The 19619-nt window shown below is 35.1% G+C and overlaps 1 protein-coding gene across 1 annotated transcript in view; it reads right to left on the reverse strand.

The window, feature by feature from the left end:
* Positions 1-19619, reverse strand: part of LOC108301579 (eyes shut homolog) — a 1388593-nt gene that overhangs the window by 264807 nt on the left and 1104167 nt on the right. Inside the window, exon 24 of the mRNA XM_017524691.2 lies at positions 11834-12054. Within this exon, the coding sequence (XP_017380180.2) occupies positions 11834-12054 (221 nt within the window). The remainder of the gene's footprint in view (positions 1-11833; positions 12055-19619) is intronic.

Consider the following 19619-nt stretch of genomic DNA (forward strand, 5'->3'; position numbering starts at 1 on the left):
AAAATAGTTACTAAATAATTTAGTTTAGAGAAGTAACCTTTTTTATTATTAAAATTTAAGTTCTGGGATACATGTGCAGAATGTGCAGGTTTGTTACATAGGTATACACATGCCATGATGGTTTACTGCACCCATCAACCTGTAATCTACATTAGGTATTTCCCCTAATGCTATCCCTCCCCTAGCTCTCCAACCCCTGACAGGTCCTGGTGTGTGATGTTCCCCTCCCTGTGTCCATGTGTTCTCATTTTTCAACGGAAGTTGAACAAGTGGGAACTTATGAATGAGAACATGCCGTGTTTGGTTTTCTGTCCCTGTGTTAGTTTGCTGAGAATAATGGTTTCCAGCTTCATCCATGTCTCTGTAAAGGACATGGACTCATCTTTTTTATGGTTGCATAGTATTCCATGAATTATATGAGCCACACTTTCTTTATCCAGTCTATCGTTGATGGGCATTTGGGTTGGTTCCAAGTCTTTGCTATTGTGAATAGTGCTACAGTAAACATACATGTGCATGTGTCTTTATAGTAGAATGATTTATAATCCTTTGGGTATATACCCAGTAATGGGATTGCTGGGTCAATTGGTATTCCTGGTTCTAGATCCTTGAGGAATTGCTATACTGTCTTCCACAATGATTGAGCTAATTTACACTCTCACCAACGGTGTGAAAATGCTCCTATGTCTCCACATCCTCTCCAGCATCTGTTGTTTCCTGACTTTTTAATGAAAGCCATTCTAACTGGCAGGAGATGGTATCTCATTGTGGTTTTGATTTGCATTTCTCTAATGACCAGTGATGAAGAGCTTTTTTTCATATGTTTGTTGGCTGAATAAATGTCTTCTTCTTGTCCAGAAACTACAAGGAACTTAAATTTGCAAGAAGAGAACTAACCTTGTTTAATTGTGATGGAAGAAATGCTTAATTTACATTTCAGATATTAGGATAAAGAGCATTGAATTAAAGTCTAAAATATTAGAATTTATCCTTCTTTATCATTAGTGTTCATTTGAACCAATCTCTTAATTCATTAATACTACATTTTATTATTTTTGAAACAAAAATTTAAAACTATGTTATAAAGATATTTTAAGTAGTAACTTTATTTTAAGATAAATTAGTATGAGAACAATGCAACTATGCATATCCCACCACAGACAGCACTTGGTAATTATTAGGCCAATGGTAATCAGTGGTGGTAATATCTGGACAGTACTTGCTTGAAACCGTGACATTTTGCTATCAGTATAACAATATCCAGATTTATTTTCCAGTTTTTTCCCACGTAGTTTATATACTCTCAAGTCTTTACCAAGTTTTCACTTTTGGCTTCAAATCACTCAGGGTTTAGGTAGGCAGGTAGGAGCAATTTTTACTTCATTTTTCTAGAATAAAAGGTTAAGCAGCTTTCTTAAGGTACAAGATATAGCAAGTGGGTGAGGAAAAAAATGTAAGGCTCGGGAACTTTGTCTACTACTTAACCAAAGGGATTGTTTTGTTTTCTTTCTAAACTAATCATTTAAACTTCTTATTTTAAGCATTTTGTAAACCGAAAGCCAAAGGATTCTGAATATCTCACATTTTGTTCCAGCTTTAACTTTGCTCTGTTTTCATTTTGTTTGTCAGGCTTTTCACACAATTTTAACAGTGGCATGTTTAATTATATGTAAAAATCATAGTGATTAACACAATTTGCCATATCTTTATGTGTTTTTTTTTTTGGTGCATGAATTCAATCTGTAAGTGGTTAACAAAAATAAATGCTTCTACTTAGAAAATAAACAGGCTTTAACACATCTTTTCATACTAATAAAAACATTAATAAATAGTTTTTGAAGGAAAGTGAAAAAAATTATTTATTTAAGAAAACCCTATTAGCAGGTCAAATTTAGTGGGCTTGTTCTTTGAAGAAGAGAGCGAGGGAGAGAAATTATTAGCATTCTATAAAAAAGGATAGAAAAGATAGCTTTCAGATGGGATTTAAGCCACAGAAGTCTCTTATGCACAGGAAGATCAATCAGGGTAAATGAGTTCTCCATGTATTATTACCTAAGGGTAGAGAAAATTGAAGATGAGATTTTTCCCGCTACTTCTTTGACCTTGCTGCATAAATACGATATAAAAAATATATGTGGAATTTGATAGTGGTCTTTTCCATTGGTCAGTCCTTGAAACTTTTAACTCTTTGAGGCTTTTCAAATTTTGCGTAAGGCATTTTCTTCATGTTTAATCTTATTTGTTCTCATTAAAATATAATTGCATTTGTAATCATGACTTTAATAAAGCTCTGATTTGCCGAAGATCTGTTAATAAATGCTTTACGCCCTGTAAAAACAAATGCCCAGCCCTTGTTGCTACACTCAAGGATGGCAGTACTAAAAGTGGTTAGAAAATCAATTTAAACTGCATTTGTACTTTACCAGAAACTGGTGGCACTTACATTGGTAAGAGTTATGCTTTCCAAATATGTGATCCACTTTTATAAGCAACTAAAAATCCTGCAGCTTCAGTCACACTCTCCAAGCAAGAAGAAATGACCTCACATCAATCCATTTTCATAAGACCCGGCACTTGTAGAATGGAGTAAAGAAATGAGATAAAAAAAGATAAACAGTAGAAATTGTGAAACCTAGGCTGTTTTAACCTAACTTGCACTTTATGTGTATCAATGGAGAAACACAATTTGTTCTGCATGCCTTAATGTTTCACACACTTGAGATTATTGTCAGCAAAGTACTATGTGGAACAGGTTTCCATGTCTTGTTTATCTTTGTGGATCCAATGATCTTTACACTGCTTACTACAAAAGAGGCTCCATGGTGTTCATAGTATAAAAGAAGGGACAGATTGATGGTATGAAGGATATATATTCTATTTTCATCAGACAGATTTAGATCAAAATAATTTATAAACATGGATGTTCTAGAAGAAAAAACCAGAAAATAATTACCAAAATTTTTGTTGTGACGCAGTACTTTCTGTCTAAGTTACAATGAGTCAAAGCATGCCTGTGTTTCTCCTTTTTTTCTTTCCTAATAGCATGTGTATATTTGTGTAAGTACTTCTTTGCTTATCACGACCTTTTCTTGTCAAACATTAAGGACAGCAGAGATTTACACTGAAGCAGCTGGAGCTCCTATCTTCTGGTAATGCAGAAAGCGTCTGGTGTTCAGAAAAGTTTCAAAAATTAGTAATAATACAAAATGCATGTTCTTTTAATATCATACTAGAGCACTGTCTGATGGGCCAGCTTAAGGATTATGTAATTCTCTAGAAGGTACATTTTTATTTGGCTCACTGTTTACAGTTATGTGTCACTCAATAACACTTCTGAGAAATGCCTCATTAGGTGATTTCATCAGTGTTCGAGTATCATAGAGCATACTTATACAAACCTAGATGGCATAGCTTACTATCCACCTAGGTTATACAGTATGGCCGATTGCTCCTAAACTATAATACAAATCTGTACAGCATGTAGTACTGAAACATGTACTGAATACTGTAGGTAATTGTAACGCAGTGGTATTTGTGTATCTAAACAAATAAAAGATGCCGTAAAAATAGAGTTTAAAAGAGAAGAAATGGTACACACACACACACACACACACACACACACACACACACATATATATATATATATATATATTTATATATATAGGGCCCTTATTATGAAAGGAGCTTACAGAACTGGAAGTTGCTCTATGTGAATCAGTGAGTGAGTGGTGAGTGAATGTAAAGGGCTAGAACACTACTGTATGTTCCTGTAGACTTTGTAAATACCATGCACTTACTCTACACTAAATTTATAAAAACAAAAATTGTGCTATGATGTTACATTAGCCACAACATCACTAGAAAATAGAAACTTTTCAGCTCCATTGCAATCCTATGGGGCCACCGTTATATAGTTGGTCTGTTGTTGACTGAAACATTGTGATGAAGTGCATTAATACTGTTAATACTATTAATTAGACCAGGACTCTGTGCAGTTACATGCTAACTTGTAGGTTGTGGTTTGATGGAGACGCAAATGAATACAGGCTGGTAGAAAACATCACAAAATTACATTTTATTGCCTTATAGAATATTAACCAGTTTGTCTCTAACCTTGTAATCTTATTTGAGCATCTTTTCGGTGCCTATAAAAGCTCAGTCTCTTGAATTCTTTTTCAACCAACTTCACCTTTGTGATGGTTGCTTCATATAGGAGCTAAATGAATCTTTGGTATGTGGTTTATACAACTGTATAAAAATCATGTTTATAACGTTTTGAAAATTAAACTTTGACACTGGGCTTAAGTTATCTTGCCAGAATCCCGTCTCAGAGAATTGTAGAGGGAAGTCTAGATTTTGTGGGGCCTGAAGCTTGTATAATTTTATGGCATTTTATAAGCAAAATATTTTACAGATTCAAATAAAAATTATACATAAAAGTGATTATTTATTTAGAATGAGAAAATAAATCACAGCAAATTACTTCAATATTTGGAGCTTCAGGTCTCTTTATCTGAACTCTTTTTTAAATTGTACTATAGTTTTTTTTTTTTTTTTNTTTTTTCAGAAGACCACAGTTTTATTATTACTCAATGCAGCCTCCTACTGTACTGTAGTTTTAAAAATTGTTACGTAATAATTGTAAAAGGGATAAATATTACTGTATATTACTGTACATATACAGTAATCTATAATACAGAATATGTACAACAATAATTTTGCATATTTATGGGGTACATATGATATTTTAATACATGCATATGTGTAATTATCAAATTAGCATAATTGGAATATCCATCACTTCAAATATTTATAACTTCTTTGTGTTGAGAACATTCCAAATGTTATCTTTTAGCTATTTTGAAACATGCAATAAATTATTGATAGCTAATAATTTATCCATAACTAATATTGTTACCCTATTATGCTATCAAACTCTAGAGGTTACATGGCAATGTTTCCTGATTGCAACTTGATTTCCCTTCCCAAAGGAAATTGTGAGAAATTGTTGCAATTCCTAGCAACTCCCAGTCTTAGAAAGACATGTGCAAGGTTGAGGGCCTCTTAAGCTTCATTAGCTTCTAAGTAGGCCAACTCTGCTATTTGGTGAGGGAATGTCAGCAGGTATGGAGCTGTGAAGGATGGGTGGAGGGAATAAACCAGAGAACATTTCCCCCTCAGGCAACTGAACCCTGGAGTGGCCCTTGGAGGAAGACTTGGTGAGGACTCCTGCATGTATCTGACAAGAGATCCAGCCCTGAGTTTCTGTGTCAGGGGGTACAAAATCAATACAGAACCATAATAGCACCAGCTCATAAGAAAACCTTTCTGTATTTTTTCAGTCAAATCCCTCCTGCCCCAGCCAGACCCAAACCTGGAGAAACTAGAAATAGAAGAGGGATAGAAAGAAATCAAGAATGCATCACATTCCTTCCCACCCTAAATTCTTGAACTTGGGATTTGTCTAACCTGGCAGAGGGCTGGTGATCACTAAATTGGATTATGAGACAGAAATTTTAAATTGGTATAGTTTGAATCAGATGATTTAATATGTGAACATACATAGAAGGCTCTGGAACCTGCATGATATTCCAGTGAGGGAAAGTAAAGTGGAGTCCTACAGAGTATGGACAATATTGATGACAGAAGAAAAAATTCTTTTGATGTTCACACACTAGAGACTGGTTTTAGTAAATTAATTCTGTAGAAAATACCTCAAATATTCAATTAATTAGTACAATGAGAAAGATAGGGAAAACTATGAAACCACGTATGCTTCTAAGTTCTTGCCCAAAACCTGGTTAGTATTTTCCTCCCTGTTTCTGTAGCAACAAGGGCTGCCTACAATGGAGACATTTGGAAATTCACTGGTAAACTTTTACAGTTGCGAATAATCTAACCAAATATAAAATAGTCTTCTAGTACAAGGGGCACTTAAATCCTGTGCACAATTTCAAGGATGTAGACTACAGACAGAAAGTGTAGCAATTAAGAAGGGTTAAATATTTGAAAATGTTATTAGTCAAAATATGTGGTAAGAAATTGACCTGAAATAGGCCCTTTTTTCCCTGTGGTATTTAGAAGAATAGGGTAGATTGCTGAACTAGACTGGGTAATCTGGACTAGATACAGAACAAAAACTAAAAGGTCTCAGCAGGTGATTCCTAGCTACATGACAATGTGAAATGACAGTAAAGACAATCAAAACTTTTGTGAGGGGTTGCAAATTATTACAGAACAAATGGAAAAGCTAAGACATGATAGCCATTCTTCATATTGTGTAACAGTTCTTACTATTGCAATTTTAAATTCAATTTATGACTCCTAGCTCATTTTGAAGTGCTAAATGAGCTGGAAACTAAAAACCTCAGTAATCATGAAAAACTGCCTTCTTTCTGCCAATGCTAAAAAAAAATGTCTACAAAATGAGATAATAGGGAAAATGGATTGAAAGTAAAGAATAAAGGAGACAAACTCACCTCTATTCACATGGGATACTGAGAATAATGATAATTTCTGAATGTGAAACAAATACATACCCTGTTTGAAGCTTGCTTAATATGAAAAAATTATTAATTTGAGTTGGGTTTGATTTCTTCAGTCTTGCTCAGTTAGTTGAATAACACTAATTTATCCATTTGTTGCCGAGTTCAGTGGTCTGAAAATGATGGCCCCTTTGCCAAATCCTGCCAGCTACCTATTTTGGTAAATAAAGTTTTATTGGAACACAACACAGTCATATCCATTTGTTTACATTTTGTCAGTGGCTACATTTCCGCTGCAATAGGAGAGTTAAGTTGTTGCAATACAAAGTCTGATATTTGCTATCTGGCTCTTTACAGAGAATGTTTGCTAGCCTCTGTCTTAGAACATGGAGGATAGCACAGGTTAGTGGTGAGTAAAAGCTAAGAGAACAGTTAGAAACATAGAAAGCAGATTTATTGAGTTGTGGGAATTACTGACTTTCAGTGCATGATAAAATACATTTATATGTGCTTAGCTCCTGGTACAATTAAGAATACATTTAAAATTAGTGTCTCAATAATTATTTGCTGTAATGTCAGTGATGTAGGTTTCTACTGGTGTGGTTGTATAGGGTATATTCCCAAACCTGATGCTCCTTTTAATTATTGTTTAATTTATTTAAAAACATATGGCTCAGAATGGGGAAAGTGATTTAAATATTATCTGTTTAATTTGCTAACCTTCCTATGCCCTTTTGCAAACACCTTGTTTTAAATCCATAGAGATTTGGATACTCAGAATAACCCTTCTGTATTACTTTCTAAGCTGAATTTCACTATATGCAATTTGAGCTTCTCTGAAATGAGCAACCACAGGGGTTTGAAAATTCTAGTACAGATTTATAACAAAATGAACAAAGATTGGACACTATTCAGAAACATGTGATGGTACTCAAAGCAGAATGACATTTGCTCAGTAAAGCTGCTGAAGTGTTACTTTCCTTAATACTTTTCAACATGAAATTTGTCCTCTTGTAAGCAGATTACATTCATATACAGTGTAGGAACAGCTCTTTACAGCAGTAAATTAGATCAACCAAGATAGAAAAATTAGTGATGATTTTCTTTACAAATATCCACGGTAACAGCATTTCATTTTGTGAACCTTAACGTCTAACTCTATGGGACTAAAACTCCATTCATTACCCTACTCTTGTGTAGAGAGGCGATTTCTTTAGGGGTTATCTCGTGCTATAGCACTATTATTCTTTACTTATTGGGGAAAATAGGCATGCATTTTCAGGAGTTGTGGATTAGAATGCTCAAGTCTGTGAGTTTGTGTGTGTGTGTGGTGAAAAACATCTCTCTTTCTTAAGGTTCTCATATACCCCATTAGGAAACATTCCCCAACCTTTGAATTAGAGTCCTATCCTAGAACTATTAAACTGTGATGAGAAATTATTTGCATTTCAAAGTAAAAACTTCATGCATACGTGGTATAGTATTAAAATGTCAGTGTCTCTGTATTTTGAGAGAGGCAAGCAGAGGGGTAAAAGGGCTTTCTTCCTGTCTCTGTAATAATCACTCTTTTATTCTGAACATAAACAGTCTATTACTTTGAAAATAAAGTAATATAACTTGTAAGCCTATAAAGAATTTCATCAGGCCATCTTGTTCTTTCCCCTTGAATCCAGAGAGGCTGAATATTAACACATATTATTCAAATTGATCTGTTATTTTGAAAGCTGCCTTGCATCCAATTTCCTCTTCTGAGAAAATAGGAGAAAGGAGAAGGGAAGTTTAAAACTCTCCCTAGATGGGCTCAGGAGTGAGATCAGGTCACATGGCATGGACTGAGGAAAAAAACGGAACCAAAGGGTGAGAAGAAACTGGAAGAGAATTTAGAAGACTGTGGAGAAATCCACTTTATGATGTAACAGCAGAAAGAGAAAGAGAGTGTTTGACTTGCACTAACAACATAGGTAGGAAGTGAGTGACCCAAAATCATGAAGTCAGTTCGGGGCTCACTCAGTAGGACAGGATTTCTCTAAATTTCCTTGTTGGAAGCCTCTACACTGCTCAGTGTATGCCAAGTGTGAGTATGCATCTGTTGAGGGAGAATGTCGGTCATGGTCATGGACTTTTGTGTCCTACCTCTTTGACCTGTGTTTTTCTTAATGAGCTGAAACTGCTTATGGTCTCACTGGGAGTCTGTGTTCTCCTTCAGTACATTTTCTGGTTCTCCTTTTTGGATTACTGCACAGACTGCCGGAGTGCTAGCTGTAGGGTTGGATATTGGTGTTTTAGACAGAACAGGGAAGAGTGAAAGACAGCATTCTTATTCTGATAATCTCCGAGGTCCCACAACTATCTGCTCTCTTGTATTAAGCTTCTGATACACTGCAGGTACCTCTTCTCAGATCCTTTTAATAATTTAAAACAATATTGTTTTGGAACTGGCCAACTCCCATGTATTGTGGTGTTGGAATACACAGGGGATTGCAGGAATATAAGTCACAGCTGCTATGGAGCAGCATGCCCTGTATGCAGCAGTGCAAGGAGTAGTTTACAGGTGTTAAGCACTGGCAATCAAGATAGAAAGCATGTTGTTCATAAGATGTGAAGAGTGTTATACTTAATGATACACAAGTGGCATATCTCCATTTGGCCAGCAATATAAGGAAACATACAGATCTGGAAGTCTTTCAAAAGTGCATGCCAAGTCAGTTGACGTTCCAGTAGATTTCTCTGGAGTTGTGGTTGAGAGGTTGAGAGATTTAGAAATGAATATGGAAGGTGAGATAATGTACATGATGAAGACTGACTAATATATTTTTGTGGGAAAATTTACCTTGAGTCTTGAAGAGCTGATAGAGCTTCCTTACTAGAATAAAAACTCTTTGTGTGCAAACCTGGTGTCTTGAATACACATCTTTGATTTATCTATACCTTGGCTTTTAGTTGGCTCTCAGATAATATTTGTTGGAATAAGTCTAAGAGAATCAATATATAAAGTATAAACAAATCTAGGACTGCTTATATATATCCTGTCACGATGATTATCTTCATTGTTATTTTCAAATACATATTAAATAATTGAGATTGGAATTAATGTGATGTTCTTTAATCCTTGCAGATAAGAGGTTTATTTTATTTAACATGTTCTTGGCTTACAAAATATTAGAAAGTTAATGTTCTAAAGTAAATCTTATTCTTACCTATTTCTCTGAGTTGGTAATGTTAGACACTTTTCCAGAAAATGAGAGTGTATTAGTGTTCTATTCCTGCATAACAATATTAACGCCAACTTGGCAGCTTAAAAGAATGTATTAGTTAACTCACAGTTTCCATGGGCCAAGTTTGGGCATGGTTTCACTGGGTTTTCTGCCTAAGAATCTCACATTGCAGTAAAGGTGCAGTCTATGTTGGGGGTCCCATCTCAAGGCGTGACTGGGAAAGGGCCCATTTTCAAGCTCATGTGGTTGTTGGTAAAATTCAGTTCTTTGCAGCTGTAAGAATGAGGGCTTCAATATTTGCTGGTTGTCAGCCAGGGGCCACCCTCAACTCCTTGCTGATTGTTGGCTGGAGGTTGTTCTCAGTGCCTTGTCATGTGGGCCTTCCCCAAGCTACTGTTTCCTTCCTCAGCCAGCAAAAGAGATCATCTCTTTGTAACATACAGCTTACACTTCTGTGTAGTCTAATCCTGGAAGTGACTTCTCATCACCTTACTTTATTGGGTAGTCTGTTGGTTAAAAGCAAGTTACGGGTCTCATCCACATTCAGGGAGGGAGGATCACACAAAGGCATGAACAACAACAGGTGGGGGAACTGCAGGGCCATAGTAGAGTATGTTCACCACATATAGGGAGGGAGGCATCACAATTTTTGTCACTTCTTAATTTCATCAGTGATAAAGCCTCATGGAAAATATTTACTTAGGTTGAATGACACAAATATTTCAGACATTAATGAATTCAGTAGAGAAGTTTTTTTCCTGTTTCTATTTCGCTTAATTCTACAGAATTGCAGGATTTTCTGCAGGGTTCTGCAGATTGCCTTGCTAAATTAGTTTTGCATTATTACATTTTGAAAAACAATTGGTATTAGTGGGTCCATTATAAAGCAAAATATTTATCGAGTAAAGACTAGAGGAAAGTGATGATGGTCAAGGTAATATCTTCACTCTTAGCACCCAAATTTACTCACTTTTCGTTCTTTAAATCTGTATCTGTTGTACTTCTCTTATGTTGAATAGGTCTATGTTGCTGTTATTGTACCAATGTATAAATCAAGTCATACTTCCACAGTGAATCAGGAGCCAAATTCTAGACACTCCAAGAAACTCTCTCTTCCCTTTCCACTAACCATGCCTTGATTTTTATTTTTTTCAATTCTGCAATTCTCTGGTAACTATATCAACTTGACTTTATCATACCCGTCCAGTCCTGTTTCTTGTCTTTGCTATTTGGTTCTTTCTCTCTTCCTCTTTTTTTATTTTCTGTTCTAATGATCACTTTCAGAGTTTATTTCTGCCTAGCATTTTTTAAGCCTTTTTTACACTGTGTATAGAGATGTTTACTTTTATGGAGTCATTATTGACTGCTTGATAGCTTGTCCCTTGAAAATACTGAGATTAATTAATTAATTAAAATAGTTCCTGTGAGATTTGGTCAATTTTTTCTTGACTTGAATTATTGTTAAGTTGTATCTGTTTCAGCTTCCATTCTGTTGCTATTTGTAGTCCCAAAATAAAGAATGCTCAGATGACTGAAGGAAATTGGGAATATGTTTTATACTGTTCAAATGAGACTCCCTCAGGGTTGATTCAGCTAAGACATTTAAGTGGAGCAGAAAGCAATTTTAATTAAAATCTTCTTAAGTTTATAAGCATGATGGGATATAAGATTACAAATAAAAGGCAAAACACAGACATAGGTAATTTTTGCTCCATCTCGAATCCTAGCCATCTAAGCAAATTCTTTTTTTGCAGATAAATAAAAAACAAGTATGATAAAAATTAATAAATATATCAAAACCATCACCAATGAATAATAACTTATTATTCATATTTACAAGAAGCTGGAACACCTAGATAAAAACTTGGATGCATTTGAAATTGCCAAAACCAGGTCCAGTTACCTAGTTATTGTCAGAGTCAGAATCTCTTGTCACTTGGGTTACAATATATACATTTCTTTGGACAAACAAGAATTTACCACATGTGTGAATCATCGGGGTGATGCATAGAAAAACTTGAGGGTTCTGGACTTGTCCTTTCCATCTCTCAGAGGACAATGCTGCTGGCTTTTGTTGTTTTAAGAATTTGGGGTCATGTAATGTAGGTTAGGAATCAGGAGACTAGTACTGACCTGATGCAGGTGCCATTATTGCGGCACGGATGATGAGCACACCAAGGGACGTGACAATTCTCAATATTCTTTCCACGTCGTGCTTCATCGATGATGAAGAATTCATTGTTGTTTACTTGAAGGTCTAGAATGCAGCCCCTAAACCCATAAACAGGACCTGCTTTCTTATGAATTTGAACATTTGCAGGAACATGACCAAGGAACATTGATTCAAAATATGCCTGTAGAAAAAGCAACAACAACAAATATTGTAAGGTGTTGTCAGATTTTGTGGAAAAGATTTAGGATGTTTGGTTCTGTAATTGGATGTTTTAGTGTGTTTTTCTATGTAAAACAGGTTGCTGTTGTTGGCTAGTTTTTTCCGTTCTAGGTGGGAGGATATGTTATTTTAGAAAACGGTCTTTTTTTACATCTCTTTTTTTGAATCTCTAATAATATCTAATAATATTTAGCAGAAAAATAGACACTCAGTGAAACCTGTTAATTGATTAGTTTGAAATTATTTTTTGAGCTGACGTGTTTGCATTTTTGTATAAACATTACCTAATAATAATTTAAAAAGGAAATAAAACCATGTTAACTAGCTGTTGTTGTGGTTAAATTGTGTTCCCTCCAAATTCATATATTGAAGATCTAAACCCTAGTACCTCACAATGTGACTTTATTTAAAAATAGGGTCATTGTAGATATCATTAGTTAAGATGAGGTCAATACTGGAATCAGGAAAACCTATAATCCAACAAGAGCTTTTGGATATTTATAAGGACTTTATAAGGGCAACAGTCTTTTTAGGACTTTTATAAAGAAGGTTAGATACAGACTAACCTGTACAAAGGGAGATTGCCATGTGAACAAAAAGGCAGAGATCAGGGTGATGCATCTATGGCCTAAGGAACATCAAATATAGTTAATACCTTACCAAAAACAAGCTGAGAGACATTAAACAGATCTTTCTCAAGCCATCATATGGAAAGAACTCTACAGTTCTTGAGTTTCTAGTTTCCAGAGCTGTAAGAACTGTAAGACATTTCTGTGGTTTAAGCCACCCACTTTGTGGTACTTTGTTATGGCAACCCTGACAAAGTAATGTAATAATAATGTATTATAAATATCCTAAATTATGAGCAAAATGTATGGTGCTTGCATATGGTGCTTGGAAAATTGAAAATGTTACCTTTTCCTTTCTCTTAAATTTGAACATAAATATGCATGAGAAGAACTTTGCTTGGATAATGTTCACTTTCTTAATTGACCTTTTATTCCAAAATCAGATCAAGAAAAGACTCTTGCTTTGAGAAGACACAAAGAAATCATAGCATCTTGCTGGGATAACTGGCTTGCCATATGCAGAAGACTGAGGTTAGTTACCTTCTTAGACCATATACAAAAAAAAAAAAAACCACAAGATGGATTGAAGACTTAAATATGAAACTAAAAACTGTAAAAACTCTGGAAGACAACCTAGGCAATACTATCCTGGACATAGGAACAGACAAAGATTTCATAACAAAGACACCAAAAGCAATTGCAACAAAAGCAAAAATTGACAAGTGGGACCTAATTAAACTTAAGAGCTTCTGCACAGCAAAAGAAATTGTCAACAGAGTAAATAGACAGCCTACAGATTGGGAGAAATTTTTTGCAAACTGTGCATCTTACAAAGTCTATTATCTAGCATCTATAAGGAATGCATAGAAATTTATAAGAGAAAAATAACCCCATTTAAAAGTGGGCGTCACCCCAATTCCAGGCTGTGCAGCAAAGAAAATGAGTAGACAGCTTATGTGTACTTTTTGTGTTTAAATAAAACTGTAAAAACTGAAAAAAAGTGGGCATAGAACATGAACAGATACTTTTTAAAAGAAGATATGCATGCAGCCAGCAAGCATATGAAAAAAAGCTCAATATCACTGATCATTAGAGGAATGCAAATCAAAACCACAATGAGATACCACTGCACACCAGTCAGAATGATTACTATTAAAAAGTAAAAAAAACAAAAAAACAAAAAACAACAGACGCTGGCTAGGTTGCAGAGAAAAAGGAACACTTATGCACTGTTGATGGGAGTGTAAATTAGTTTAGCCATTGTGGAAAGCAATATGGTGATTCCTCAAAGAGCTAAAAGCAGAACTGCCATTTGACCCAGCAATCCCATTATTGGATATATACCCAAAGAAATATAAGTCATTCTACCACAAAGACACATGCACCTGAATGTTCATTTCAGCATTACTCATCATAGCAAAGACATGGCATCAACCTAAATTCCAATGAATGACAGATTAAATAAAGGAAATGCTGTACATATACACAATGGATAGAATAATATGCAGCCATAAAAAAGAATGAGATCATGTCTTTTGTGGCAACATGGGTGGAGCTGGAGGCCATTATCCTCAGCAAACTAATACAGGAACAGAAAACCAAATTCTGCATGATTCTCACTTATAAGTGGGAGCTAAATGATGAGAACTTACAAACACAAAGAAGAAAACAACAGACACTGGGGTCTACTTGAGGGTGAAGGATAGGAGGAGGGAAAGGGGCAGGAAAAATAACTATTGGATACTGGGCTTAATTCCTAGTTGATGAAATAATCTGTACAACAAAACATCATGACATGAGTTTACCTACATAATAAACCTTCACATGTACCCCTAAACCTAAAAAAAGTTAACAGAAAAAGAAGTCACACTATCTTAAAGGCAACTAACCCATTTATGGAAAATTAGGAGAAAAAACAGAGTCAGTAATATTAGGCCCTTGATCTACCTTTATTTGATCAATACATCAGGGCCATATCTTACATGGGAGTTAGCTCTAAAGATGAATATTTCATAGAAGTTAAATTGTCTTTGGACATCCTGTAGGCACCACATTGGAGACTAATATGCTTTCTCCAGATAATTCCAACAGAGCTACATATTTCCTCCAGCTTTGTAATAGCTGCTGTTTTGTTCAGTGCAGCTGTAGATGAAGCTGGCATTTCACATCACGTCGTATAAAAACTCTAGAACCCCCCTCTGTGTGATGAGATGTACCACTATCAGACACAAGAGGGAACTGATACTGAGTATAATAAATTCACTTCTCACATCTGATGTTCATTGCAGAGTTATATGCATTGACCAGAATGATACTAAAATCACTTAACATGATTTAAGTTGCTATTCAATTTCTTCTTTCCCACCCTCAGCAACATATATAATTGAATTCTAATCATTTAGATGTACATCAAATGCAGATCCTCTCTGTAAGAATTTATGAGCTACAATTGATGTCTAAATAAACTGGTAACAAGACTCTGCTTTTCAGGGCTGTTAGGCATGTGGCAGGCAGACACAGCAACATTTGTGTGGGTAACGTCTTCGATATCCTCATTCCCCAAACACACTTTCATATCTCATGCTGACATCTGAAAAGTATTTAAATTGGTATTACAGATACAATAAAATGGAACACTATCATTGCCAGAATTAAAAAACTAAAGCCAAATAATTAAGTTAGGAATCTGGAGGGAAGAGAGTGTGAGAGATGCCCAGCAATTTTGCTTCACATTTATACTAATATGTGCGTTTTCATGTGGATGTACTTTTAGAGAACAGAAGCATGTTGAATTCTAGGAAGAGCAAAGCAACTCCATGACCATAACAGGTCAAGCTAACTCTGTATTTGCGTTCTTGTTCTTTTTTAAAGACCAAGACTCTGCTCCTAAGGGCATCCTTATTTTTTTTTTTTTCCTGGGTATTTCTTATTTAAATCCCAGAGGGTGATTTTTTTGGGTATGGTATGGGAAGCTAAAAGTTTCAAGGTATATCAATAGAGCTGTCACATAGCATAGGTGTATGTCTGTTTTCACATTCTACAGACTGTTAGGAGAGCTTTCTATCAGTTAAGATAAGTGATCCACTGTTAATACAATTGGAAACTATCATGAACTTTCAGACTCTGCTTCCAAAGGATGACCTTCCTCTCACCGAGGATCTCTGACATCTTTGTGTATTGATCACACACCTGGAAAAGTGAACCTTTCACTGTTTTGACAAGTGTGCTGTTTTAGCAAAAAACTGGTAGAGAATAGAAGAATACCATCCTTTTCTTTCAGCAGTAGAAAGATATGAAGGAAAGTCTATAGAGCCATCAATGATTTATTGGACCATTAAAAAAACACCCAAACAATGGAAGTAGATGGCTCTTGTATTTCTTCTGATGTGAGGTTCACGCTTAGCTGGAGTCCTGAAATGTCTAAAAAAGCAGATGCTGTTGGCTGCACATAGATAACCATTAAAATGGTTGACTTCTTCTATTCCCAGACTTTCAATTATCTAAGAGATGACTTTTGCGTGTATAATTATTCCTAAGGAGACAGGTCTTTAAAATGTCTTTTCTAATAATTCCTTGTGAATCAGACTATGAAGAATAAAGTCTGACATCAAGATATGATGTTACAAGATAAAAGCACAGAGAACAGACATGGACAATCAAGGAGGAATCATGAAAATAACAAAAAAATATCAATGATAATCGGGGAAAAGGACTCTATATCTGACAAGAGTGAAATGAACACTCCCTTTCCTTTCAGAGTTTCTCTTTAAAGGAAGAATGTAGTTACTCTTTTGTAATAGGTATGAATGAAGAAGAAAATAGGCAAAGGGGAAGTAAAATTCTAAAATCCAGCAGGGTGGAGGAGAGGGTAGTTAAGAAGAAGTTTTATTTATTTTTTGTTTTGTTTTAATTTAAATTTAGATGTTGGAGTACTGCATATCTTTCTGTAATGACATTTTGATTCAATGTTTGCTTCTTTTTTACATTCACAATTCTGCATCTGAAGTTAAATGGCTTTTGTGTTAATAAAATATAGGAGGTGATTATAAATATACTTTTGGTTAAGATTATCAGAACATACTTGTCTTTAAGAATATAATGACTTATACTTGAAATAAACTGGCTTTTATTTAAGAGCCATTACCATTTTTGGTTTTTAACATTATCTGAATTGTATATAAACAAATTTAAAATCAGAAATATTAGTTTTGGAATAAAGATGCATAAGAGATGCTGGATAAAGTATTTCAGAAGGATTTACTGAAGTAACTTTTCACAGGTGAAGAAGGCTTAAATTCCTTAAAATTATTGAAAGAAAATAAGTGAAAAGGGGAAAAAATAATACAAGTAGTATTTATCAAAATTCCCATTCTTTTGCAGTTAAAAGATCTCTCTCTCTTTCTCTTACTTTTCCCTGAAGTATAATAGTCTGTAAGCATATGATATCTTCTATATTAATTTGTATTTATTTTTTGAACAGAGGCTTTATCCTAATTATCTTTGGATTCTCTGAGTCCATAGAAATGCCTTGAAAATTGGATGTTTCATACAAGATTTTTACAAGTGACCCTGTTTTATGAAATCCAATCCTGCTTTTCCTCAGTCTCTTAGTTGTCTTTTAGGCCTCTTTCCCTGTGTTATGCTGCCTTAGAATCTTGATATTTTGCTATATTCAGCACAGGGGATCCCATTCAGAATAAATATTATATTATTATTCTAATATATTCTTTTATATTTAATATATATATATATAGCATAGTGCATAGGACAGTAGCTCACACAAGGTTATTTTTTTAAAAATTTGATAAATATGAGTGAAGTTATTATTGGTCCTATAATTCACAGCTAATATTTGATTCTTAAGGCTTTCTAGGGTAGGAAATGTTCTCAAATTAATATCTTCTTACCTTGTTGAAGGAAGAACTAAACTTTAGAGAAGCAACCAATAAACTGAGGTGCTACTTTTTGAACACATTGATCTAGGGAAGTGTCAATAGAAAATAATATGGGGTTACTCTTATCTGTAAAGAAATTAAATATAATTGGAGGAATTAAATAATAAAAAAATGGCAAAATAATAAGATATAGGTCAGCAAGATGGCAGAATAGGAAGCCCCAGACCCTCCTTCTCCTGTGGAGACACAGATGCAACAAAAATACATGAAACAATTCCCTTTGTGAGGAATTTAGGAAACAATTAAGAGGCCCCCACATATCAGGTGATCATGAAGCCAGCTGTATTAAAGCTGTAAGAAAAATTTATGGCATTCATTCATTTTAGGTCCCATCCCCAACATAGCATGGCATAATGAAGAGAAAACTCGCAGCTTCCAGTATTTCCTTGAGAAGAGACAGAGAAGACTAAAATGTGTCCAGCATGCAGACTCTTTGGGGAGCTGTCTAACAGATTGGCATTTTTTTTTTTTTGACTCAGGAAAGGGTATCACACTGGGGATCACTGAGAAAAAAAGTGATGGTTTAAACTAATATGCAATCATTCACCACAGTCTCTTGCCCTGGCTTGGCATGGAATCAGAAAATTCTCACCTTCTATCTTCTCCCTAAGGAGATTAAAAATTGGGGCATGCATCCAGTGTTATGGCTTTTTGGGGGTTTTGTCTCACCACTTTCTGTCTCACCTGTCTCAGAATGCTGATGGAATCTAGCTTACTCTCAATATCTGGGGCTGCTGAGAACAAAAGAGTGTTGGCAGACTTACTCCTGCTTCAAAGGACCAAGGGTAAAGAAAACAGAGGCTGGTGTGGCTGGGTGGCCTCTCCCTCAGGAGGGAGTGGGTAAAAGAGTGGATCATGCACACAATGTTCTGGCTTTTCAGAAGGCTGCCTGAGAGACTAATTTTTGTCTTGTTTGACTGAGAGTGCTAATGAGACTTGGCATACTCTAGAACTCTTAGGGCTTCTGAGAATAAGAGAGATGGGTGGATCCAGAGAACTTGTAGTACCATATACAGAAACTGAAAGAAGTAAGAGATTATGAGCTACTGAAAAAGAAACTGGAAAATCACTTTAATTGGGAGGCTGTATGCACAAGTTCAGAGAAAATGTATCCATAGGAAACATTTCAGAGAACCTCTCAGACTGTTAAACATCTTTCCCTGTACAAAAAGCCAGTCCAAAAAGACTAGAAGAAGTGAATGTTTTATTAAATGTGTGGATTCCACCACAAAGTTACAAAGCAAAGGAAGAAAGAGGAAAGCATAACATAATCAAAGGAACAAAATAAATCTCCAGGAGACAACCCTTTATAAAGAGAGCTATCTGAATTACCTGACAAAAAATTCAAAGTAATCATTTTGAAAATGGTCAATGAGGACAGAAAAGTGATGCTGAACAAAATGAAAATATCAGAAAAGAGAGAAAGTGTGAAAGGGAGCCAACCAAAAATTTCGGAGCTGAAAACTATAATTCCTGACTTTAAAAATTCATTGTAGCAGTTCAACAGCGTGCTTGGTCAGTCAGAAGACAGAATCATAAAATTCAAAGACAGATCACTTGGATGTCACAAAAGGAGAAAAGAGAAAGAAGAAAAAGCTTATTCATAGAAATAATGAATAAAAACTTTATAACTATGGGGAAGAAAGACACCCAGAATCAAGAAGCTGAAGTACTGCAACTGGAATGAACCTAAAAACATCCACTCTGAGACATATTATAGCCAAAAACAGAGAATTTTAAAAGATGCATGAAAAACGTGACTTGTCATGTAAAAGGGAGCTCCCATGAGACTATCAGTAGATTCATCCACAGAAACCTTGCACATCAGAAGGGAGAGGAGTGATATATTTGTAAACATTTTTTAAAGGAACCTACAAACCAAGAATACTATTGCCACCAAAACTGTCCTTCAAGAATGAAGAAGACTTTCACCATAAACAAAATTGAGGGATTTAATCATTAGATCTTCCTTACAAGAAATGTGAAAGGAAGTTTTTAAAGTT

The sequence above is a fragment of the Cebus imitator genome, unplaced genomic scaffold (assembly GCF_001604975.1).
Source record: "Cebus imitator isolate Cc_AM_T3 unplaced genomic scaffold, Cebus_imitator-1.0 Scaffold36, whole genome shotgun sequence".
NCBI lineage: Eukaryota > Metazoa > Chordata > Mammalia > Primates > Cebidae > Cebus > Cebus imitator.